Genomic DNA, 25,653 nt, shown 5'->3' with positions numbered 1-25,653 from the left:
GTGGGTACGGGCTCAGGTCTTAATTTTGTCTTAAATTCCTTTGAATTATCAAACCATTAAAGAGTGTAAAAAAGTAATCAAATCAACTAATCACATTTGCATAGTACTCATAGCAYTCCTTCATTGCCCAATCAGAAGATGCTCCATAGCAGGGTGCTCATATCAGATTTCTTGATCCAACATCCTCTCACTCTGTATCTCTTACAGTCAGTAGACATGGAGGATGGGAAGCCTGATTGCTGCTAGTCAAAGAGGAGACAGAGGATGACAGAGAGCATTGACTGCTGACTGGACTAAAGATGGGGGAGCAAGGTACGGGAGAAATACATATAGCCTACATAGGTAATAGATCTTCAATGGAATAGTGATGCATTGGCACAAAAAAAATATTATCAAATCAATACAACTTGTGTTTCATACAAAACACACATGATATGTATGAACTTGACCAGGTAATTGACAACAAAAATACATATACAGTGCATTTGGAAAGAATTCAGACCCCTTTCTTTTTTCTACGTTTTTTTACTATATCCTTATTCTAAAATGTATTAAATAAACATTTCTTAATCTACACACAATACCTCATAATGACAAAGAGAAACAGGTTTGCAAATGTATTACAAATAATTATTTACAATAATTATTTCAGACCATTGCTACGAGACTCGAATTGATCAGGTGCATCCTGTTTTCATTGATTACCTTGATGTTTCTAAACTTGATTGGAATCCACCTGTGGTAAATTAAATTGATTGACATGATTTGGAAAGGCACACACCTGTCTATATAAGGTCCCACAGTTGAAAGTGCATGTCAAAAAAACCAAGCCATGAGGTCGAAGGAATTGTCCGTAGCGCTCCGAGACAGGATTGTGTAAGGCACAGATCTGGGGAAGGATACAAAAACATTCTGCAGCATTGAAGGTCCCCAAGAACACAGTGGCTCCATCATTCTTATATGGAAGAAGTTTGAACCACTAAGACTCTTCCTAGAGCTGGCCGCTCGGCAAACTGAGCAATCGGGGAGAAGGGCCTTGGTCAGGGAGGTGACCAAGAACCCAATGGTCACTCTAACAGAGCTCCTCTGTGGAGATGGGAGAAACTTCCAGAAGGACAACCATCTCTGCAGCACTCCACCAATCAGGCCTTTTGGTAAGGTGGCCAGACGGAAGCCACTCCTCAGTAAAAGGCACATGACAGCCAGCTTGGTATTTGCCAAAAGGCACCTAAAGGACTCTGACCATGAGAACGAGATCTCTGGTCTGCCGAAATCAAGATTGAACTCTGTGGCAAAGGTTCCCTTCCAACAGGACAATGACCCAAGCACACAGCCAAGACAACACAGGAGTGGCTTCTGGGACAAGTCTCTGAATGTCCTTCAGTGGCCCAGCAAGAGCCCGGACTTCAAACCGATCAAACATCTCTGGAGAGACCTGAAAATAGCTCCCCATCCACCCTGACAGAGCTTGAGAGGATCTGCAGAGAAGAAATGGGAGAAACTCCCCAAATACATGTGTGCCAAGCTTGTAGCGTCATACCCAAGAAGACTCTAGGCTGTAATTGCTGCCAAAGGTGCTTCCACAAAGTACTGAGTAAAGGGTCTGAATACTTAAGTAAATGTGATATTTAAAATTCATAAATTAGCAAGAATTTCTAAACAGTTTTTGCTTTGTCATTATGGGGTATTGTGTGTAGATTGATGAGGAAAACAAACAATTGAATCCATTTTAGAATAAGGCTGTAAAATAAAATGTGGGAAAAGTCAAGTGGTCTGAATACTTTCCAAAGACACTGTATGTCTATATTTGAATCTTGCAGGTAGTTGGCTGGAGGCTAACAGCGGAGCCTGGGCTGCCATCTTTGATTCCCAGATGCAGACCGGTGCAGCCAAGGGCCCGGGGGAAGACATCACTGAGCAGGCCAAGACCATAGCGGAGGTCAGTGGATGGGATAGCGTCTTCAACTCTGCGCTGGGGAACAACACTGTTAAACACAACCAGAAACAGACAGTCGAACACAAAACAACAACCGAACTTAGTCTCTATGACGACAACAGATTGGCTGAAACCAGGGCGACGCGTATATTTTGTTTGCGAGGATGGGTAGGTGTCCAGACAGAACAGACACCAACTTGGCTAGCGATGGTCCGTCCTGCTCCTATAGTTGTGATTCAYAGAGACTGATGGCGCTTCAGGTTAACCCCCTAACAGTTGCTGCCTTCAGCCTGCCTTCTATAGGATCTATCAACTGGAACATGGACCCCTGTGACAACAGACACTCCCTGGCCTTTATCCTCTTCACACTCTCCTAATGTTAAACCAGACCTCAAATAATGCCAGTGCCTAAACGTTAAATGGCTACACAAGCSCATTGACAAATMACAGTAGTAGAGACAGKATCAGTAAAGGTGGCAGCGCCAAAGAGAAGCGTTTCCCGTGTTCGTTCTGTGGGAAAGCCTTCAGTTTCCCCAAACAGGTGGAGAGCCACCAGAGGATGCACACGGGGGAGAAACCATTTGGCTGGCACTTGTGCCGGGCTAGTTTGTCCAACTCATCCAACCTGAAGAGCCATCAGAGGGTCCACACAGACGAGAAACCCTACAGCTGTACCCAGTGTCAAATCCACTTCACTCAGGCTGGTCACCTGAAGATGCACCTGAAGGTACACACAGGAGAAAGACCGTTCGCCTGTATGTAATGCATGAAGAGGTTCTCAGAGAGGGGCTACCTCATGATACACCAGCAGAAAAAAACATTCCACTCGATAGCTTCTGACGTTTAGATCAAACCCTGCAGTAAAGAAACTGGAATTGTCATTGTTGTCAAGGCCAATCTAAAATGAGCAGTTTTGTCACATAACAATGCCACAGATGTCTCAAGTTGAGGGAGCTAATTGGCATGACTGCATGAATGTCCACCAGCGCTGTTGCCAGAGAATCCAATGTTAATTTCTCTACCATAACCCCCTCCATAATTTTAAAGAATCTGGCAGTATGTCCAACACCGGACTAAAAAAAACGCAGATCACATGTAACCACGCCAGCCTCGGACCTCCACATCCGGCTTCTTCACCTGTGGAATAGTCTGAGACCAGCCACTTGCACAGCTGATGAAACCTTTGAGTATTTCTGTCTGTAATAAAACCCTTTAGTGGGGAAAAACTTATTCGGATTGACTGGGCCTGGCTCCCCTGTGGTTGGACTGGCTACCAAGTAGGCTGCCCTAGGCCCTGCCCAGTCATGTGAAATCCATAGATTAGGGCCAAATGAATTTATTTCAATTGACTGATTTCCTTATTTGAACTGGATGTTGCGTTTATATTTTTGTTCCGTATATATATCTCTATGTTCCTAGCCCATGACTCCTCCGACCTGTGAATGGCAGCAAGCAATACGCAACATAGCGTCAAGTCTGCCGGAAACTCACACTAAGAAAAAGACGTAAACGGAAGTGAACTGTGACCACATTAGCGTTTATGTTATTTAAACATTTATTAACAACCTGAAACTCAAAATATGAGTCTTTAACTGCACAGCATCACGTACTTACCCAACATAGTGTTTAATTCGCGTTGCAGACAGGACTTAGTTGATAGATGTTATCTCTTTAACGCCAGCTTGCTAAAAATATATAACTGTATGGTTTATCACGCTCAAATAGCCTCCATCATGGAGGTTCTAGCGAATGCAGCCGTGGCAGAAATATGTAAAGTCGTAGACGACGATTATGCAGTGTTTCGTTTGCAAATAACTCAAAGTCAGAAAGAAAACAGAGGATTGCGGAGGAAACTACTGGAAATGAAGGTGGCACGGGAGCGCGTCCCTGTCAGTCGTKCCAATAGTTTCAAGATCTTCGACCGATACAGAGGAATGGCAAGAGGTACATTTTGCTGAGGTTGCGCGGCCTGTCGCCCCGTTCCTCTCTACATGTYATGTGTTACCAATAATTAGGTCTTGCTCAGTTTTTGGATTGTATGCAATAATTACCCTGATTTATTTAGCTATCTTGCGCAAATACACTATCATATTCTAACCAGATTTTAGATTTTCTGCATTTCCTATTATTTTGTCAATAAAAACAATGTGATTCATGGAACATAATACATTGATCAATAAATAGTATATCAATAAGTTATGAGAAGTGTTACCTTACATCCTTGCCAATTGTGGACAGTGACAATAGTGTGCAATATACCTTTGAGCATTGGCAGTACCTAACCTAACCACCACTTTTCCCCCAATCACTCTCAGGTGAAGGACGTCTCACTGGAGGCCACAGGACCTTTGTGAAGCCGGCGGGACACAATACATGGAGAGATGGTCAACAGATCACTGTTGATGAGGGGAYTGGAACCCCAACCCAGCACATTATCATGGTAGAGGTTAGTGTAATAGTGCTGCGTAAAAAAAATTAAGTTACTTTGTAAATCGATGTGGCCTGGTTATCTCAGAAAGGCGGCTCCCCTCATCTATTCACTTGCTTAAATGTACATCCTCATTRATCAGCCATAGGGGAGCTAGTGAGACTTCCCTACAACATTGTTATCTTCTTGTGTCAGTCTGCAGATGCAGAGGCTGCAGGTCCTGGGGTCAAGCAGGAGAGGTCTGAAGGAGAGGAGGACCTACGGCACAGCGGAGACGTCCAGACTGAAGAGTCTGGAGCGCCCCCTGTAGCCACGGAGGACCCCACCACCACCCCAGCGCAGCTAAGGGACCGACGCAGCATCACGGAGGTCAGTCGCCAYTACTCCAGCCGCCAAGCCATAGACTGTTCTCTCTGCTTCAGCATGGCAAGCGGTACCGGTGCATCAAGTCTGACACCAATAGGCTCCTGAACAGCTTCATTCCCCAAGGCATAAGTCTGCTAAATAGCTAACAAAATGGCTACATGGACTGAGTTCACCCTTGTATTTTATTTTTCCCCTGTCTCTATGCACACTCACAGGGCCTTACACACTCACGCACACTCCAACACACACAAACACTCAGTTCATAATTTCCTCACACACACATAATATGCACATACCTTTATACTGACTCTACACACGCACACCCACTTACATACAATCATCATATGCTGCTGCTACTCTGTTTATCATATATCCTGATTCCTTGTCACCTCACCCCTATACATYTCACTCCAGTATCACTGCAAATTGTAGTATGGTACTGGAACTGACTATGTATATAATATGCTTATTTACTTTTTCCTTGTGTTATTTTTAGTATTACATTGTTATTGATTACTGCATTGCTGGGTTTAGAGCCAGCAAGAAAGGCATTTCACTGTACTTGTGCAGTTGACATTAAAACTTGAAACAAGAAGAGGCACAAGTGGGTCCACACAGGAGAGAGGCCGTTCACTTGTACACACTGCAGGAAGAGGTTCTCAGAGAGGAGCTACCTCAGGATACACCATCAGAAAAAACATTCCACTCTATAAAATATAAAGTTACCATTCCACACGAATAGCTTCTGACGTTTAGATCAAGCATGACAAAGATTCATTTTCATTGTTGACAGCAGAMAAGATCCCACAGATAGTGTGATATATGAGCCTAAAAAGTCTGTTTTATATTGTTTGTGCTGTGTAGGCTATATAATGTTCACACATTTTCCCAAAACACTTTTAATGAGGAAATMAATGCTGATTTATACATATGGTGCATTTAACACTTGTTTGTGTTTAATAAACACAAAATAGGACTTTTCATTCTAAGAATTTATTTGACTCTAGACCCACACACTAACGAACACCTACTGTACACGTCAAAATAGTTTGTCTTTTGATGACTTTTGTCTTATCATAGTTGACTCATATTTACCCACATCATATTTATGTCCACCATGATGGGTTAACAACAGTGAAATKATTCTGTAACTACAGTATAGGACTCAAACATAGTGGGGATGGGTAAACACTCCATGTTGAAAGTGTGTTTTATCTGTGTGTARGTACCTGAGGGAGTGTATGTCTGTGTAATCTSTATCACCTGTCTCTTCCAGGAGGAGCAGGGTTCAGATGTGCTGCTGATGTGTGAGGAGGGTCTMGGGAACTCTAAGGAGACCATGGTCATGGAGGAAAACCAGACTACACCACCACCACCACCTGAACCCACAGAGGAACCAGCTGAGCAGCACAGGACCAAACATAGTCTCACTGAGGTGAGCCCTCTGTAAACTACTGTCTGAATGGTATTAGGTCAGGTCCCGTATCCACAAAGCTTCTCAGAGTAGGAGTGCTGATCTAGAATCAGTTTTGCCTTTTAGATCAAAATGAATAAGACTATTAGACAGGTGGAGACCTGGTCCTCGATCAGCACTTCTACTCTGAGACTCTTTGTGGATACGGGACCAGGTCTTGATTAAGTGTGGGGACCATGCCTTTCAATTATCAAACCATTAAAGATTGTCAAGTAATCAAATCAACTAACATGTTTGCATAATACTCATAGCAGTCCCTCATTGCCCAATCAGAAGATGCTCCATAGCAGGGTGCTCATATCAGATTTCTTGATCCAACATCCTCTCACTCTGTATCTCTTACAGTCAYTAGACATGGAGGATGGGAAGCCTGATCTGCTGCTGGTCAAAGAGGAGACGATAGAAGACGYTCCAGAGAGCATTGACCTGCTGAGTGGACTAAAGATGGGGGAGCAAGGTAAGGYAGAAATACATATAGCCTACATACAGTAATATATCTTCAATGGGAATAGTGATGCACCTGGCTATTATTTTCTCTTAATTCATAAAAATTAAATCAATACAATGTATGTTCACATACTAAAACACACATTAGAATGTATGAACTTGACCAGGTAACTTAACTCATGCCATGTTTGTAAAGTCTATTTTGTAACCTCTTCCTGCAGGTGGTTGGCTGGAGGCTAACAAATACTGGGTGGCTGTCTTGGATTCTCTGACCCTGACTGGTGCAGCTAAGGGCTCGCAGGACGATATCACTGAGCAGGCCAGGACCAGAGGCGACATATTGGAGGTCAGTGGATGGAACAACGTCCTCAACTCTGGGCTGYGGAACAGCACTGTTAACCAGAAACAAACAGTTGAACACAAAACAACCAAACTTAGTCTTCATTACAACAGACRGACCGAGACAAGGATGAAGCGTAGATTTAGTCTGTGGGGACTGGGAGGTGTCGGTTTGCGGCAGGAGAGAACAGACACAGACTCTGCTAGCGATGCTCCGTCCTGCTCCTATAGTTGTGATTCAGAGAGACTGATGGTGCCTCAGGTTAACCTCCTAACAGATACTGCCTTCATAGCCTATAGGATCTATCAACTGGAACATGGACCCTGCGACAACACAGACACTGGCCATGTCCGAATACTCATAATAGCATCCGACATACTGTACTTAAACTGCGTAGTATGTACTCATTTTCATACTATTTATGATGTAATGTCTTTTAAAATGTATGCAGTATTCCATGGCTGTTGTGCACTACTTTGCTACGGCTTCGCAAATATAACTGGCTAGCTAGGTTAAATATGACATTTTTATTTGTATTTATTAGGGATCCCCATTGGCAGCAGCTACCCTTCCTGGGGTCCAAACACACCAAAGCACCCACATTACTTCTAAAACAACAGATAAAACAGTGAACTATGTTTGTACTGAATGAGCTAAAGATAAACAGTACATCATGTAACATCCCTACACCACCACATATCCACAACACAAAATGTTCAATAACACCATACAACAATATCACAATGTGTGCGTATGCATGRGTCTGTACCTTTTGTGTGTGTCTCTTCACAGTCCCTGTTGTTCCATGAGGTGTATTTCTACCTGCTTTTTACATCTGATTTTTCTACTTGCATCAGTTACCTGATGTGGAATAGAGTTCCATGTAGTCATGGCTCTATTTAGTACTGTGCGTCTCCCATAGTCTGTTTTGGACTTTGGAACTGTGAAGAGACCTCTGGTGGCATGTCTTGTGGGGTATGCATGGGTGTCCGGAGCTGTGTGCTAGTAGTTTAAACAGACAGCTCCGGACATTCAGCTTGTCAACACCTCTTACAAAAACAAGTAATAAGGAAGTCAATCTCTCTTCCACTTTGAGCCATGAGAGATTGACATGCATGTCATTGTTAGCTCTCTGTGTACTTTTAAGGGCCAGCCGTGCTGCCCTGTTCTGAGCCACCTACAATTTTCCCAAGTCCCTCTTTGACCACACTACTGAACAGGTGCGACAAAACTAGGGCCTGTAGGACCTGCCTTGTTGATAGTGTTGTTAAGAAGGTAGAGCAGCGCTTTATTATGGAGAGACCTCTCCCCATCTTATCTACTGTTGCATCAATATGTTTAGACCATGACAGTTTACAATCCAGGGTTACTCCAAGCAGTTTAGTCACCTCAATGTTCAATTGCCACATTATTCATTACGAGGCGTAGTTGAGGTTTAGGGTTTAGTGAGGGATTTTTCCCAGATGCAATGCTTTTAGTTTTGGAAATATTTAGGACTGACTTATRCCTTTCTACCCATTCCGAAACTAACTGCAGCTCTTTGTTAAGTATTTCAATCGCTAAAGTTGTCACTCAACAACAACAAGCTTATTGGGTCTCCAGCTAACTTCAAGTCCTACGAGKAGAACATAATTGTCGCAGAAAAATGTCTTAAAATACATATCGAACTGTAAGCAAAGAAACGTGATTCAAACATGTAAAAATACATTTGAATGCATCAAATTGTCCACCAGCAATAGTAACTTTTCATGGTCAAGTTTTCACTCTCAATTTCCCAATTACTCTCTCTAAAGTCTTGGCACCTTTTGGGTTTGGATTTCAGTCTAATGGTGCCGGGCTTAAAGGCGGGTGCATGGAGTGATGGACGAACTCAGAAATTCCTGCCCTGGGCCAGTCCAGTGTTGTGCTTGGCTATTACGCAGCCTGAAACCCATGTTGTGATTGCTTGAGCCTTCAGTTTGCATGCCTTCAAACGGAGGCACTGCAGCGCCGRCTGTTTAGCTAGCTTGCCAGCAAGCACCAAACGACTTGGAAACCCTGCTGCTTGATAACCAAATTACCTATTTGAATTTATTTCACAATTAAACTATATCTTGAGTTSAGTGGAATCTACTCACTGAAGTTAGCTAACTAATTGTTAACCTGCAACGTTCMTCTGTAAAACGAAAGCAGTCAGCTCTAGCAAAAAAACGAGTCCCCTAATTTAAGGCAGTATCCAATATTTAGGGTACTAAGCCCAAGGACACACACGGCACATGGGGATTTTGAATTATATGAAGACACKAAGGGGACAATCTGTTACCTTCTACAGTTCATACAGTACATGACGAGTCCCAAATAACAGAATGTAAACTGACATGAATATGATAAACCAGCTATACTCAGGTTAACATGTCAGAATCAGCTTTATTCCCCAAATACTTTTGCATGTACAGGAACTTGACTCTGAAATGGTGKTGCCACAATAAACATAAACAGACWAAATATATAGATGCAGAATTTCCACAAATCCACATACAGTATGTACACTATGAACACCTTAAACAAACAACTTTAGACTAAACTATAAGCTACATGATAAATTATGCACGTAAGAGATGTGCAAAGAGCAATGTGCAGTTATTGGATAATGGTGCATAGTCTGTGGATGAGAGAATCATGGTGGACCAGATGGCCGGTTGGTGAGGGCCACGGCGGGGGGAGGTGGGGTTTGGTCGTGATTGACCTGAACCGCTTGGAAGAGAGGTTGGAAGGGGTCGGCAATGATCTTTTCTGCATGCTTCCTTGCCCTGGAGTCATGTGAGACCTCAATGGAGGGCAGGTGGCAGCCAATAACCCTCTCAGCAGACCGGCCAATCGTTGCAGTGGTTGAGGATGGAMGATGGACTCGATGATGGTCGTTTAGAACTGAATCAGTACACACAGCATTCAAAGGAGGACTGAAGAAAAAATGATGCCATGCATTCACCAAACATTGCACTGAGAAACAGATTTGATGTATAGTAATTGTCTGATTGGGAACTATCATTTTCTATCAATTACAGAATCTTGAATGATTTCAATTTGGCATTGAATGACATGACCTCTGTCCCAATTAATCTCTGCTCAACTCCTCACCTCCTCTACTCGCATCCTTCTCAAACCCCATTAGAGCAGGTCTGAGGCGAGGAACCTTGGGTCATCTCCTCCAATGGGGTTTTAGGAGGAGCAAAGGTCTGTCCTTGCATCCATAGCTCTGTCTGAATGAGTGGTTACATTTCTCCAGCCCCATCCACCCTCTTTTTTCCACAGAAACAGGGGTGAGGAGTATGCTTTGTTATTGTTTCAACTGCTGATTGTCGCTTTAAGAAACACATAAATTAGCATACACGTATGTTTAAGCATACATGACTGTTTGGAGTGCAGTGCCATACCTTTTAGCTCCCAGGTGCAGCAGAGCTGACACACTYAAGATGAAGTTGTCTTGACCACACCCTGGCTGTTCTCTAGTCAGCGGTAGCACTGGAACGAGTCCCAGGCACTGTTTGTGGCCACGTCATCTCCCTCTGAAGATTTCCAGGTTCTTACCGTGGGGTAGCAGCATCATCTTAAGAGAGGGCAGAACGATACAGGAGATGGAATTAGATTTAGTATAGAGTGGAAGTCCCAATTTACAATCCTTGTACAATCCATTAGACATTGGAAAAAAGGTKAACACCGACCTGTCTCCTGAGTAGAAGCCTGACTCCACCTGGTTAAACGTGTGTTGAGAACAACTGGTTTTTGCCTGCCATGAGTTCTGTTATACTCACAGACATCATTCAAACAGTTTTAGAAACTTCAGAGTGTTTTCTATCCAATACGAATATGCATATATTAGCAACTGTGACTGAGGAGCAGGCAGTTTACTCTGGGCACCTCTGGGCACCTTTTCATCCAAGCTACTCAATACTGCCCCTGCAGCCATAAGAAGCTAAACCACAGAGTTAAACCACARATGGAACAATGAGACAGATGTTTCACCAGATGTATAAATCTGAAGCGTCCGGTTGGTATTTCTACTCACCACCAAATATGGTGATGAGAGGAAGCGCAGTGGCCGGCAGTGGGAGAAGATAAAGCAAGATGGATTTGGGCGTCATTCTGCTAATTTTCTCATCAATAAAACATTTGATCTCAATACAGTTTCTGTTCCCAAAATTACAATATGTTACGAACAGAGTGTACTAAGTTTTGTAGACTTTATCCTCTGCCAAAGTTTTAAAAAATGGTGGTATTTAGGAGTGCAAGTGTAACAGTTTAACTTTAGTCCGTCCCCTCGCGAACCAGGGACCCTCTGCACACATCAACAACAGTCACCCACGAAGCATCGTTACCCATCGCTCCACAAAAGCCGCGGCCCTTGCAGAGCAATGGAAACCACTACTTCAAGGTCTCAAAGCGAGTGACGCCACCGTTTGAAAGGCTATTAGCGCGCACCACCGCTAACTAGCTAGCCATTTCACATCCGTTACACAAGGTCGAGTTGAGTTATTGCACACGTGTACTTCACAGAGTAGACGATCCCTAACGGATATTTGTGAATACATGCTAGAAGTGCCAATAGGATCTCGCAAGCTCATGCTTGGCTCTGCCCACCTCCTTGCTTGTTCTACCCACTATGATTACTTTTCTCCCATTGGAAATGGCAGGCTGTGGTCCATCTTGGGTTAGTTATAACAATCTTTGGTTAAATGTTAGCTAGTTAGCGAACGTTAGCTAGTTAGCATTCTAGCTAGTTGACATTTAACCTAGCTTGCCTAATCAATAGCCTGCTTTCATAACAGAAGACCAAAAAACGATCTACAATTTTAATATTAGTTGATTATGTCGCTAGTTGGTTGGTTAGTTTCTCTACTGACAAACGATAGAACTTACCTCTGTCCACCATTGTTCACCTTTCGGGCCGAACTCAGTTGAGTGAAGGCATGATCGGCTGAGAGTCAGCTTCGGGTGTCGTCAACTGGACCAACATCATGTCGACTTTGATGATGTCGCAAGGGTTTGTGTTACAGCGATAAGAGCTCGGGCTGATCAAGGCAAATTCATGGCAGATGGAAACATTTTATACTTTAGATTTATATTGTGGTGGGGAAAGGGGTGTTTATGTCATCCCCGCGGTCAAGCTGCTGCTGGACATGTCCCTTTAGGTTGATGCTGATGTTTTATAGTMAAATAATGATAGTGCCTTAATTCATGTTTACTTGACCTYAAGTAGTGAAGCTGTGTGTAATGTTATATTGAATACTTTTCCAAAGTATTCTAAAATTCATTTTATCAAAGTGAGGGTACCAGATTTACAGAAAAGTGTTACCATAGTGAAAGTTGTTCCTGTCGCGTTTCGTACAGTAAATGTGAGTGAAATGCCATTTTGTTTAAATTAAATACTAAATTGACTCTGTGCTGACTAARTATTGTTAGGTACTTGAATCAGTGTTAGAGATGGGCTTGACTGTGGTTAACATTTTAGAGTTTCTTATATAAACCTTTATGCTTTTCTGTACAATCTTTGTTTGTAGTCTGCAGTCCATGAAGACCTGCTGATATCCGGTGTTACTGGCGGGAGAGACTGGTCCTCTGAAGCGGCTGGTCACAAACCTTGGCCCCGGATCAGGACCATGGATCAGGAGCCGTCACTCTTCCTTCCCCAGTCAGAACCTGGACCGAACCACGGGGGACAGAGACTCCACCACCACCACACAGAACACAACCAGTGGACAGGTGGACTGAACAACCTCAGTCCTGGTGGTCATCAGAGAGACGGAGGCTCCAGTCAGGGATCCAGTCTGCAGCCCAGACCCTTCTCTTCACAGTCTCAGTGCAGGGATGGAGCAGGGCCTGGGGCTGATAGAGACAGACCCTCCTGTTCCTATAATACAAACACCACAGTATCKATGATGAACAGAGCAGGTCACCCTGGGCTTCAGCCTTCACAGAGAGTGGTGGGAGACCCCCCTGGTGGTAGTCTATCAGCAAATCTGTCTTCTCCTTCAGGTTCTCATCTAATGCCTGGTGACTGGGTTCTTAGAAAGCCTGGACCTGGGTCTAGCCTTCCTCAGTTACCTCATGGTTACCTCATGAATACAGACAGGGTCAGGATGGGCATTCACCTAGCCTATAACACAACACACAATCCCAACAACACCCAAACAATGGCTAGAGGTCAAGGAGGGAGCTCAAAGACTAATCAACTGAGGGTGGGTCCTGCTTCTACCTCCTCTGGTGTCATTGGGTCACAACATGGGAGGCCGAGCGCTAGGACGGACACAGACATGCCGTACGCCTGCCCCACGTGTGGGAAGCGCTTTGCTGAGGCAAATTATGTGAAGACGCACCAGACCGTTCACACCCTTCAAGTGCAAACTAAACTACAAGAGCTTATCAGACATAGGAGTGTCCACAACGAGGAGAAATCGTAGCAGTGCGTTGTCAGATGTACGCAGGGGATGTCAGGGAATCATTCTTTACCTGSCATATTGTTGTTATCGTGTGAAGTGTCTTGGGGTAAGAGGGTAATTAACCATATACCCCTCATTAACCCTCTGTTTAACTTGTTTTTAAGAGACAGTAAACCTGGGCTAGAACAAGGACAGTTTAATATTTACCTTACTGAGGTGATGTAGATGGAATAAAGTTGTTCTATTCTGTTCTTTCTAAACCAGTCTGCTCTCAGCTTGAAAGATACTGATCATATGAGATCTGATGTGTAATGTAATAACCAGTAGCGTATTTCAAAGAACAGTGCACATACCCTTTTCATTTAACCACACCCTTTGAACTATTACGCCAACCAATAAGATCCTTCCTCTTCAGTGTAGATGGGTGTCTTGATTTGTCTAGATCTCTCTGAGTGGGAAGAAAGGCGCAAGGCTCAAACGTCTAATGAATATATACCTAGTAATGGTGTTAAAGAATACAGATCAACTACTGAATGTGAGATCCTGTCTCCTGTTACAAGTGACATGGTGTTTGGAAGTGAGCCTGACCAGGATGAAGTACCTGCGGCGACCGGTGGGGTAGAGACTTCCCTGAAAATCCTGGGGACTTTTACATCAAACTGGCGACTGTTACATCAAAGTTTCTAAGAGGACTGCTTTCGGGTGCTTCTCTGGTGCGCTGGTTTGTTTGTGTGTTTGCTTCGCGTTTATTTAAATGTTTGTTTTTTAATCCAATCACTACTAGTAAAAGGCACCTAGTAGTTTACAGTGGCAAGAAAAAGTGTGTGAACCCTTTGGAATTACCAGGATTTCTGCATAAATTAGTCATTAAATTTGATCTAATCTTCATCTAAGTCACAACAATATACAAACATAGTGTGCTTAGACTAATAACACACAAATTATTGTATTTTTCTTGTCTATATTGAATACATCATTTAAACATTCACAGTGTAGGTTGGGAAAAGTATGTGAGCCCATAGGCTAATGACTTCTCCAAAAGCTAATTGGAGTCCAATCAATGAGATGTCTAATGAAATGAGATTGGAGATGTTCGTTAGAGCTGCCTTGCCCTATAAAAAACTCACAAAATGTGAGTTTGCTATACACAAGAATCATTGCCTGATGTGAACCAAGCCTCGAACAAAAGAGATCTCAGAAGACCTAAGATAAAGAATTGTTGACTTGCATAAAGCTGGAAAGGGTTACAAAAGTATCTCTAAAAGCCTTGATGTTCATCAGTCAACAGTAAGACAAAATGTCTATAAATGGAGAAAGTTCAGCACTGTTGCTACTCTCCCTAGGAGTGGCTGTCATGCAAAGGTGACTGCAAGAGCACATCGCAGAATGCTCAATGGGGTTAAGAAGAATCCTAGAGTGTCAGCTAAAGACGTACAGAAATCTCTGGAACTTGCTAACGTCTCTGTTGACGAGTCTATGATACGATAAACACTAAACAAGAATGGTGTTTATGGGAGGACACCGCGGAAGAATCCACTGCTGTCCAAAAAAACCATTGCTGCACGTCTGAAGTTTGCAAAAGTGCACCTGGATGTTCCACAGCGCTACTGGCAAAATATTCTGTGGACAGATGAAACTACAGTTGAGTTGTTTGGAAGGAACACACAACACTGTGTAGAGGAAAAAAAGGCACAGCACACCAACATCAAAATCTCATCCCAACTGTAAAGTATGGTGGAYGGAGCATCATGTTTTYGGCTGCTTTGCTGCCTCAGGGCCTGGACAGCTTTCTATCATCGACYGAAAAATGAATTAAAGTTTATCATGACATTTTGTAGGAGAATGTAAGGCTCTGTCCGCCAATTGAAGCGCAACAGAAGTTGGGTGATGCAACAGGACAACGACCCAAAACACAGAAGTAAATCAACAGAATGGCTTCAACAGAAGAAAATATGCCTTCTAGAGTGGCCCAGTCAGTCCTGACCTCAACCCGATTGAGATGCTGTGGCATGACCTTGAGCAGTTCACACCAGACATCCCAAGAATATTGCTGAACTGAAACCGTTTTGTAAAGAGGAATGGTCCAAAATTCCTCCTGACTGTTGTGCAGGTCTGATCCGCAACTACAGAAAACATTTGGTTGAGGTTCAACCAGTTACTAAATGCAAGGGTTCACATACTTTTTCCACCCTGCACTGTGAATGTTTACACGGTGTGTTCAATAAAAACATGAAAACYTATAATTGTTTGTGTTATTAGTTTAAGCAGACTGTGTTTGTCTATTGTTGTGACCTAGATGAAGTTCAGATCAAATTGTATGACCAATTTATGCAGAAATCCAGGTATTTCCAAAGGGTTCACATACCTTTTCTTGCCACTGTGTTGTTTTTACAACCCTCCTCCTGCCTTGCTAAGAGGAATCTGAAAGTTTCTCATACCAACTGCTGCTGCTGTTTCTCCTGTCGGTGGGCACCGACACTGTGTTTTCCTTGAAGTTCGATACACCGCGTAATCCCATGGGTGTCTTCTCCCCACTGTCAATGGAGTTCCTACTGCATCTACGCACTGCCACGGGGGGCCCCGTTAATCCATCATGGAATATACCAGTGGYGCTGTTGCACCCCAATGATTTCCCATGAAGGATCTACTCCCAGGAGGAAACAGAGACAACAAAGGGGTAAACGAGGAGGACTGAGATGTAAATTGAGACTTACCAAAACGTACTCTCCACTGCCCGCTACAAATCCTTGGAAATGTTTGCTTACTCCGTCACAAGCTGGAGGAGTTGCAAGCAAATGTGAGCTACCTGCATGAATATACAGTTGAAGTCGGAAGTTTACATACGCTTTTTACATACGCTTAGGTTGGAGTCATTAAAACTTGTTTTTCAACCACTCCACAAATGTATTGTTAACAAACTATAGTTTTGGCAAGTCGGTTAGGACATCTACTTTGTGCATGACACAAGTAATTTTCCCCAAAATTGTTTACAGACAGATTATTTCACTGTATCACAATTCAGTGGGTGAGAGGTTCACATACACTAAGTTGACTGTGCCTTTAAACAGCTTGGAAATGGCTTTAGAAGCTTCTGATAGGCTAATTGACATAATTTGAGTCAATTGGAGGTGTATTTCAGAGGCCTACCTTCAAGCTGGGTGGGCGGCAGGGTAGCCTAGTGGTTAGAGCGTTGGACTAGTAACCGAAAGGTTGCAAGATGAATCCCTGAGCTGACAAGGTAAAAATTTGTCGTTCTGCACAAGGCAGTTAACCCACTGTTCCAAGGCCGTCATTGAAAATAAGAATCTGTTCTTAACTGACTTGCCTAGTTAAATAAAGGTTCAATAATAAATAACTCAGTGCCTCTGCTTGACATCATGGGGAAATCTGCCAAGACAATAATTTGTAGACCACAAGTCTGGTTCATCCTTGGGAGCAATTTCCAAAAGCCTGAAGGTAACACGTTCATCTGTACAAACGACAGTACGTAAGTAAAACACCATGGGACCACGCAGCTCAGGAAGGAGATGGTTCTGTTCCTAGAGATGAAGTACTTTGGTACGAAAAGTGCAAATCAATCCCAGAACAACAGCAACGGATCTTGTGAAATGCTGAGGAAACAGGTACAAAAGTATCTATATCCACAGTAAAACGAGTCTATATCAACATAACACTGAAAGGCCGCCATAAAAAAGCCAGACTAGGTTTGCAACTGTACATGGGGACACATCGTACTTTTTGAGAAATGTCTTGATGTCTGATGAAACAAAAATAAACTGTTTGGCCATAATGACCATGGTTATGTTTGGAGGAAAAAGGGGGATGCTTGAAGCCGAAGAACACCATCCAACCGTGAAGTACGGGGGTGGCAGCATCATGGTGTGGGGTGCTTTGCTGCAGGAGGGACTGGTGCACTTCACAAAATAGATGGCATCACGAGGTAGGAAAATTATGTGGATATATTGAAGCAACATCTCAAAGCATCAGTCAGGAAGTTGGTCACAAATGGTCTTCCAAATGGACAATGACCCCAAGCATACTTCCAAAGTTGTGGCAAAATGGCTTAAGGACACAAAGTCAATGTATTGGAGTGGCATCACAAAGCCCTGACCTCAATCCCATAGAAAATTTGTGGGAGGATGAAAAAGCGTGTGCGAGCAAGGAGGCTACAAACCTGACTCAGTTAACCAGCTCTGTCAGGAGGAATGGGCCAAAATTCACCCAACTTATTGTGGGAAGCTTGTGGAAGGCTACCCAAAACGTTTGACCCAAGTTAAACCATTTAAAGGCAATGCTACCAAATACGAATTGAGTGTTTCTGACCCACAGGGAATGTGATGAAAGAAATAAAAGCTGAAATAAATAAATCTCTCTACTATTATTCTGACATTTAACATTCTTAAAATAAAGTGGTGATCCTAACTGACCTAAGACGGGGCATTTTTACTAGGATTAAATGTCAGGAATTGTGAAAAACTTWGTTTAAAGGTGTATGTAACCTTCCGACTTCAACTGTAGGAATGCGCTTGTTCTTGCTTTCACAGAGACTTGGTTGGATAGTGGAGTGAGTGACAACGATCTTTCCATTGATGGATTTGGCGCACCAGTCCATTTGGATAGAGACAAGCTGAGACAGTAAAAGAACGGTGCGGTGGGGTTTGCATTTATATAAATAAGAACTGATGCAAAACAGTATTAGGGCCGWGACCATCTCTCTTTGCCCCTTTTATCTGCCACGTGAATTCCCCCAACGATTCTATATTATTTATATCCACCCACGCGCTAATGTTGATAAAGCCACAGAGCAAACACCCTGCATAAAACTTGGATACCATGTCACCAGATTCTCACCATTTTGTCCTTGGGGACTTTTTACCATTGCACCATGGATAAAGCACAAAAAGTAAACCATCAAAATGTTAAAGGTTCAATTTAAAAAATATAAAAAAATGTGACCTGTGCTTCTCACCACAACATGATTCTGGACTTATGCTATGGCCCATTTTCAGGAGCCTATAGGTCACTCCCCCTGCCCCCCCCCCCTCAGCTCAGCAGATCACAGTATCATTCTACTCYCCCACCTACACTCCAGTGGTGAAGTGAGTAGAGAGGGAGGTGAGAACAGTTCAAACATGGACTGCCCCAAGTATTGATGCACCGTGAGGCTGTTTTGACTGCACAAATTGGGAACTGTTCTTTGAGTCATTTATCTATCTTAAATGAGCAAGTACTAATAGTGTCAAAATACATTACTTTTGTATACAAAAGCTCCTACTCCAGCTTTTGTGTTGACTCAACAATCCCAACGAAACAGATTAACATTTTTCAKCTTGGGTGACCACGAGCTCAAGGGCATTCTTAATGATGGGAAAAAAGGTATTTTTCACAGGTACAGTGGAGCAGAGAAACGGGTTAATAAGGAAGTCAAGCAAGCCATCACACAAGCAGAAGTTTGAGCAGGGGAATTACATGGCAGCCTGGCAGGGTATTCAAAACATGGCTGCTGTAAACACACCGTCAGAAAGGAGGCATGTGAGTGTGGCGGGGGTAAGTGACTTTTCTCTGCCCAACGAGCTGAACAAACTCTSCTTGAGCTCCACCTCAACCCAGCATGTTATCATGGTAGAGGTTCGTGTAATAGTGTTACATAAAAATATAGTTACTTTGCAACTCAAATGTGGCCATTCCTTTCAGAAAGGCTCCCCTCAGCTATTCACTTGCTTACATGTACATATTCATTTATCTGCCATAGGGGAGCTTGTGAGACTTCCTTACGACATTGTTATCCAATACAATTTATGTACCGGTAATAATCTGTGGGGTTGTTACGGTGACCAAATTACCARCACACCGGCAGTCATGACCGTAGTCAAATTCCACAGGACCGTTTAGTCACGGTAACTAGGCTTCTTCCAGCTCTGATGCTGCTGATGGTCATTAGTAGCACACCAAACTTGCTAACTGTCTGGTACTCAGCACTATATTGTCCCTCTAACATCAATGCAAATGTAATCAAAAATCAAATCAAACTTCATGAGCGCTCATGTTGCACATATTTCTATAGGCTATATAATTGCGTGAGATATGAGTGATGGGAACCTCTTCTTTTTAAGAMGCCATCATATTTCTATAGGCTATATTTGTTTCTGACCTTTTATATTAAGCACATTGTTTATTTTTACAACCGGAGTATAGCCTACCTGGCTGATGAAAATGAACCACAGGAAAAGCTTAATTCAATTGATTGGACATGATTTGGAAAGGCACTTGCCTGTCTATATAAGGTCCCACAGTTGACAGTGCATGTCAGAGCAAAAACCAAGCCATGAGGTCGAAGGAATTGTACTTAGAGCTCCGAGACAGGTTTGTGTCAAAACACAGATCTAGGGAAGGGTACCAAAAGGTTCTGCAGTATTGAAGGTCCCCAAGAACACAGTGGCCTCCAATCATTCTTATATGGAATAAGTTTGGAACCACCAAGACTCATCCTAGAGCTGGCCGTCTGGCCAAACTGAGCAATCGGGGGAGAAGGGCCTTCGTCAAGGAGGTGATCAAGAACCCAATYGTCACTCTGACAGAGCTCCAGAGTTCCTCTGTGGAGATGGGAGAACATTCCAGAAAGACAACCATCTCTGCAGTGCTCCACCAATCAGGCCTTTATGGTAGAGTCGCCAGACAGAAGCCCCTCCTCAGTAAAAGGCACATGACAGCCCGCTTGGAGTTTGCCACAAGGCACCTAAAGGACTCTCAGACCATGAGAAACAAGATTCTCTGTTCTGATGAAACCAAGACTGAACTCTTTGGCCTGAATTCCAAGCATCACGTCTGGAGGAAACCAGGCACTGCTCATCACCTGGCCAATASCATCTCTACGGTGAAGCATGGTGGTAGCAGCATCATGCTGTGGGGATGTTTTTCAGCGGCAGGGACTGGGAGACTAGTCAGGATCGAGGGAAAGATGAACGGAGCAAAGTGCAGAAAGATCCTTGACGAAAACCTGCTCTAGAGCTCTCAGAACCTCAGACTAGGGTGAAGGTTCACCTTTCAACTCGACAATAACCCTAAGCAACAACCAAGTTAACGTAGGAGTGGCTTCTCGCCAAGTTTTTGAATGTCTTTAAGTGGCCCAGCCAGAGCCCGGACTTGAACCCYATCTCTGGAGAGACCTGAAAATAATGAAGAAAACGTGAAGGGGTCCTGAATTATTTCCGAATGCACTGTATATTATTTAGTATATAAAAGAGAAGATTAAATAAAAAAATTGTTTGATGGGTGACAATATATTAGCCTTTCACTTGTAATATTATGTATTATCACTAGTGAATGATGCCCAGCTTGTGCAATAAAGGCAAGAAAGTGTATGCCTTTTTCCCCCAACTTTTTCAAATTAGTCACACACCTCATGTAGCCTAGCCCATATACCTATATGTTGATACGGTTTGTATCACAACTAGTGGTTAAATACCTTCTTAATATTAAGCACATTCATCTTCTTTACAATCGGTGTAGAGCCTAACTGGCATACATAGGTGGCGCGTGAGTTTCTAGTTTGGGGAAGATCATTTTCACCATTAACAAAATTCACCTTTTATAATAAAGCATTACATGCATAATTGCCGCGTGTGCGCACTCCCTCAAATAGTTGAGAAAATATCCTTTCCATTTTATTCAGCTTTGTTCAATTGTATTCTTCATACTATAAAATAATGCCACAGAATTCTAAGCAAATCTTGTCTGCTAAATGTACTAGTGRAGCCCACAGCCATATGGCATAGCCAGATCAGAACCTAACATAAGGACATGCTATTCTGTTCTTCTGAAATAGACTACACTTTCTTCATATGTTTCCTTAGACCTGTCTAAAATAAATTATGAATTTATTGTGGTGTAGGCTATATTAAATGGATCAGTGGAAGCCAGGAGATGCTAAAAGTGTTTGTTGATTAACGGTCAATTACCGTGAGACTGGCAGTTACTTGCTTGACAATCACCGGCTGACAAAATTTCATGACTGCCACAGCCCTAACCTCCTCTCTTGTTGTGTCAGGCTGGAGGTCCTAAGGTCAAGCACGAAAGGACTGAAGGAGAGGAGGACTCACAACACAGCAGAGACATCCAAACTGGAGTGCTTGAAGCACCCCCTGTATCCACGGAGGACCTTACCACTGCCACAGCGCAGCCCAGGACCCATTGCAGCATCACAGAGGTCAGTGGAACGCTGAACGCCGTCCTCAAGTCAAAGCTCGACACCAAGACTTTAACACACAGGCTCTTACACACAGGATCTGATCACAGATCAGACCCAGAGAGACTGGTGGTAGGGCCACTGGGCTGTCCTCCTGCTCCCGGCTCAGAGTATTTACCGGTATTTACTGGTCACCAGAGAACTGTTCATTCCCGTGGAGATGGTGATGCATTAGACACTGGTGTTGATGATCTGTCTTGTTCTTACGCTACAAAGATGGACCCTGGCAACATATCCTTGGGTTTAGAGACAGACTGATCTGTCTATAGGGGACTGGAACCAGTACRGTAGTAGTGTATACTCTGAGGGTGCCAAGAAAAGAAAGGGGAGGGTCTGGTCACAGATGAAGTGACTGTGAAAGTGGAGGGCGACATTCCTCAAACATGGAATGCCGATAATCACCTAGGAGACGGACACTCACAGGGCAGAGATTTCTTAGATTACAGGGAAAGCTTAGAAACAAATCAAAATGTCGCAACCAACTCTCTTTTACACATGTTCTGGGATCGTGACCCAGTGTCCATGTCGATGGGTCCTTCCGATTCAATCGACAAAATCCTTTCCGATCAGGTATTGAACTCAAACGACAGGGCTAGAGCCCAGGCTCAGGGAGGGGAAGCCACATCAGGCAATGTTAAAGAGAAACYGTTCCTCTGCATGTTCTGTAACAAAGGCTTCAGCTGCCACCAGACGGTGGAGGTCCACCAGAGGGTCCACACCGGGGAGAAACCATACAGCTGTACCCAGTGTCACATGCGCTCCGCCCAGTCTGGCAGCCTGAAGAGGCACCAGAGGGTCCACACAGGTGAGAAACCCTACAGCTGCCCTCAGTGTGAGAAGAAGTTCTCCAACCAGCACCATCTAAAGACACACCTCAAGGTCCACACGGGAGAGAGGCCGTTCGCCTGCACACACTGTGGGAAGAGGTTCTCAGAGAGGAGCTACCTCAGGATACACCAGCAGAAAAACCATTCCGCTCTATAGCTTCTGATGTTTAGATCAAACCCTGCATTAAAGACAAATATACATTTTCATTGTCAGCAGAAAAGAACCACAGATGCATTTGGAATAACGAGAGTAACAGATTTCAGTGTTGAATATTCCTGGGTAGAATATTGCATCCAGACATTGTGATATAATCCTTGAAAGTCTGTTACATAGTGTTTGTACTGTGTAGGCTATGTGATGTTCACAAATGCCTATTTCATTACTTCCATTTAACTACACTATTTTTCCCACTTTTAATGAGTTAATAAATGCAGGTCATGCWGATTTTTTTGTTGATGTGTGTGGTTTTCATATGGTGCATTTAACTTTTGTTTTAAACAGAAAATTGACTTTTCATTGAGACTTAGTATACATCACATCAGATCTCACCCTATTCTGCATACACCTGACAGCACTGTATAATCATTATAGACTTACTAAATATACCTACACACTAACAAACACCTACTGTACAAGTCAAAATAGTTTATTCTGATGACTTGTGACTTATCGTAGCTGACTCATGTTTACCAACATCATATTTATGTCCACCATGATGGGTTTAACAACAATGAAGTCATTCTGTAACTACAGTATAGAACTCAAACATAGTGGGGATGGGTAAACACTCCATGTTGCAAGTGTGTTTATCTGTGTGTACATACCTGAGGGAGTGTATGTCTATGTAATCTGTATCATCCGTCTCTTCCAAGAGGAGGAGGAGGGTCCAGAGGTGCTGCTGGTGAAGGAGGAGGGGTGTGAGGAGGGTCTGGGGAACCCTGATGGGACCATGGTCATGGAGGGCAACTAGACTACACATCCTCCTGAACCCACAGAGGAACCAGCTGAACAGCACAGGACCACAGTCTCACTGAGGTGAGCCCACTGTAAACTACTGTCTGAATGGTGTTAGGTCAGGGTGCGTATCCACAAAGCCTCTCAGAGCAGGAGTGGTGTAATAATTGAAAGGTATGGTTCCAAACTTAAGACAAAAAAAATGTTTAAAAAAAATCAAGACTTGGGCCTGTAGCCAGAGTCGATTGCTGATCTAGGATCTTTCCAAATAATCTTATTCATTATGATGTAAAAGGCAAAACTGATCCTAGATCAGCAATCGACTCTGGATACAGGCCCAAGTCTTGATTTTTTTTTTTTTTTTTTTTGTCTTAAGTTTGGGACCATACCTTTCAATTATTACACCATTAAAGTGTAAAGTAATCAAATGACATGTTATTTGCACAGTACTCATAGCAATTCCTCATTGCCCAATCATAGCAGGGTGCTCATATCAGATTACTTGGTCCAATATCCTCTCACTCTGTATCTCTAACAGTCAGTAGACATGGAGGAAGGGAAGCCTGATCTGCTGCTAGTCAATGAGGAGACAATAGAAGATGGACCAGAGAATATTTATCGGCTAGGTGGACTAAAGATTGGGGAGCAAGGTATGGAAGAAACACATAGCCTACATACCTGGCTATTATTTTCTTAATTCATAAAATGGAATCAATAACCTATGTATGAACTTGACCAGGTAATTGACGAAGTAAAAAATATTCCACATGTAGAGTTCTCTGCCATGTTTGTGAAGTTTATTTTGTAACCTCTTCCTGCAGGTGGTTSGCTGGAGGCTAACAGAGGAGACTGGGTGGCCATCTTGGATTCCCAGACCCAAAGTGGTGCACCAAAGGGCCCAGGTGATATCATCCCTGAGCAGGCCAGGACCAGATGCGACATAGTGGAGGTCAGTGGATGGGACAGCGTCGTCAACTCTGGGCTGGGGAACAACATTGTTAACCACAACCAGAAACACAGCCGAACACAAAACACAAACTGATTTTAGTTGTCTCCATGACAACAGACTGGCTGAGACCAGAGCGAGGCATAGATTTGGTCTGCAGGGACAGGGAGGTGTCCGTATGCGGCGGGAGAGAACAGACACAGATTCAGCGCTTCCCGTGTTCGTTCTGTGTTAAAGTCTTCCGTTTCCCCAAACAGGTGGAGATCCACCAGAGGATACAGAGAGGGGAGAAACGCTACAGCTGCCCCCAGTGTGAGAAGAGGTTCTCCCACCAGCACCAGCTGAAGAGGCACCACACGGAAGAAAGGCTGTTCGCCTGTACGCACTGCGGGAAAAGGTCCTCAAAAGAGGAGCTACCTCAGGATCCATCTGCAGAAATGCACACAGCCCATGTATAGAGATATTTAATGTAGTACTAGTTAGTTTGTAGTTAATTCCATTGGTTTTAGATGTAGTAGGGAACTGGATGAGGTGAACAGAGGAAAGAATGAGTATGATGAGGCAGAGTAGATGATATGGTGATGGTTGGTGTGATGGTGTCTAAAAATGCTTCACTGATGAAGAGTGGCAACTTTGTCCATTTCGATACTGGTCGAGGGTAACAGATTTCTAGAAAATGTTAAGTGTTAACATAGTGAGAGGTTATTCTACTTGACACGTATCATTTTGTGCAATAAAAGTACTGTACTTCAAGTTGTCTTAGTGTATGAACATTTTGTTGAAATTAAATACAAAATTGACTCTGTGCTGACTGACTTGGATATTTTTGTATTGTCTCAGGGACTGAGTTTCCTTTAGCTCAGTCCAATCAAAACATTGTACTTAATATTTTTTCAATGTTTTGATTCAAGAATTAACTCACTGGCTCCATATTGTTAAGTACATGAATCAGTGTTAGAGATGGCTTAACTGTGGTTAACAGTTTATAATATCATGTCATGTTTCTGTGTGTACAGCAAATAGTTTCTTATATAAACCTTTATGCTTTTCTGTACAATCTTTGTTTGCAGTCTGCAGTCCATGAAGACCTGCTGACATCCAGTGTTACTGGTGGGAGAGAGTGGACCTCTGAGGTGGCTGGTCACAATCCCTGGACCCGGATAAAGATCCTGGATCAGGAGCCGTCACTCTTACTTCCCGAGTCAGGATCAGGACCCAACCACGAAGGACCGAGACTTCACCACAACACGACAGGTGGACTGAACAACCTCAG

The 25,653-nt window shown here is 43.3% G+C and overlaps 1 protein-coding gene and 1 long non-coding RNA gene across 3 annotated transcripts; one reads left to right on the top strand and one right to left on the bottom strand.

Moving 5' to 3' along the window:
• The first annotated feature begins 279 nt into the window (after positions 1-279).
• On the top strand, positions 280-13,667 carry LOC111971299 (uncharacterized). 2 transcript variants are annotated; one of them, XM_070446398.1, is made up of 8 exons: positions 280-312; positions 1,821-1,939; positions 4,252-4,382; positions 4,560-4,733; positions 6,007-6,165; positions 6,550-6,661; positions 6,873-6,997; positions 12,529-13,667. In XM_070446398.1, the coding sequence occupies exons 3-8, from the start codon at positions 4,374-4,376 to the stop codon at positions 13,426-13,428; spliced, it is 1,479 nt and encodes a 492-aa protein (XP_070302499.1). In that variant the 5' UTR covers positions 280-312; positions 1,821-1,939; positions 4,252-4,373; the 3' UTR covers positions 13,429-13,667. The 2 variants fall into 2 exon arrangements, with proteins under 2 accessions (XP_070302499.1, XP_070302498.1); XM_070446397.1 differs by lacking the exons at positions 280-312; positions 1,821-1,939 and adding an exon at positions 3,430-3,880.
• Positions 9,384-12,555, bottom strand: LOC111971763 (uncharacterized). Its single transcript, XR_002878316.2, has 3 exons — positions 11,888-12,555; positions 10,405-10,577; positions 9,384-9,898 (listed from the first exon to the last, which is right to left on the bottom strand). It is a non-coding gene; the product is annotated as an uncharacterized lncRNA (long non-coding RNA).
• Positions 13,668-25,653: the final 11,986 nt, after the last annotated feature.

The sequence above is a fragment of the Salvelinus sp. IW2-2015 genome, linkage group LG13 (assembly GCF_002910315.2).
Source record: "Salvelinus sp. IW2-2015 linkage group LG13, ASM291031v2, whole genome shotgun sequence".
In the NCBI taxonomy this organism is placed as follows: domain Eukaryota; kingdom Metazoa; phylum Chordata; class Actinopteri; order Salmoniformes; family Salmonidae; genus Salvelinus; species Salvelinus sp. IW2-2015.
This window is presented reverse-complemented; position numbering and strand designations above follow the sequence as displayed.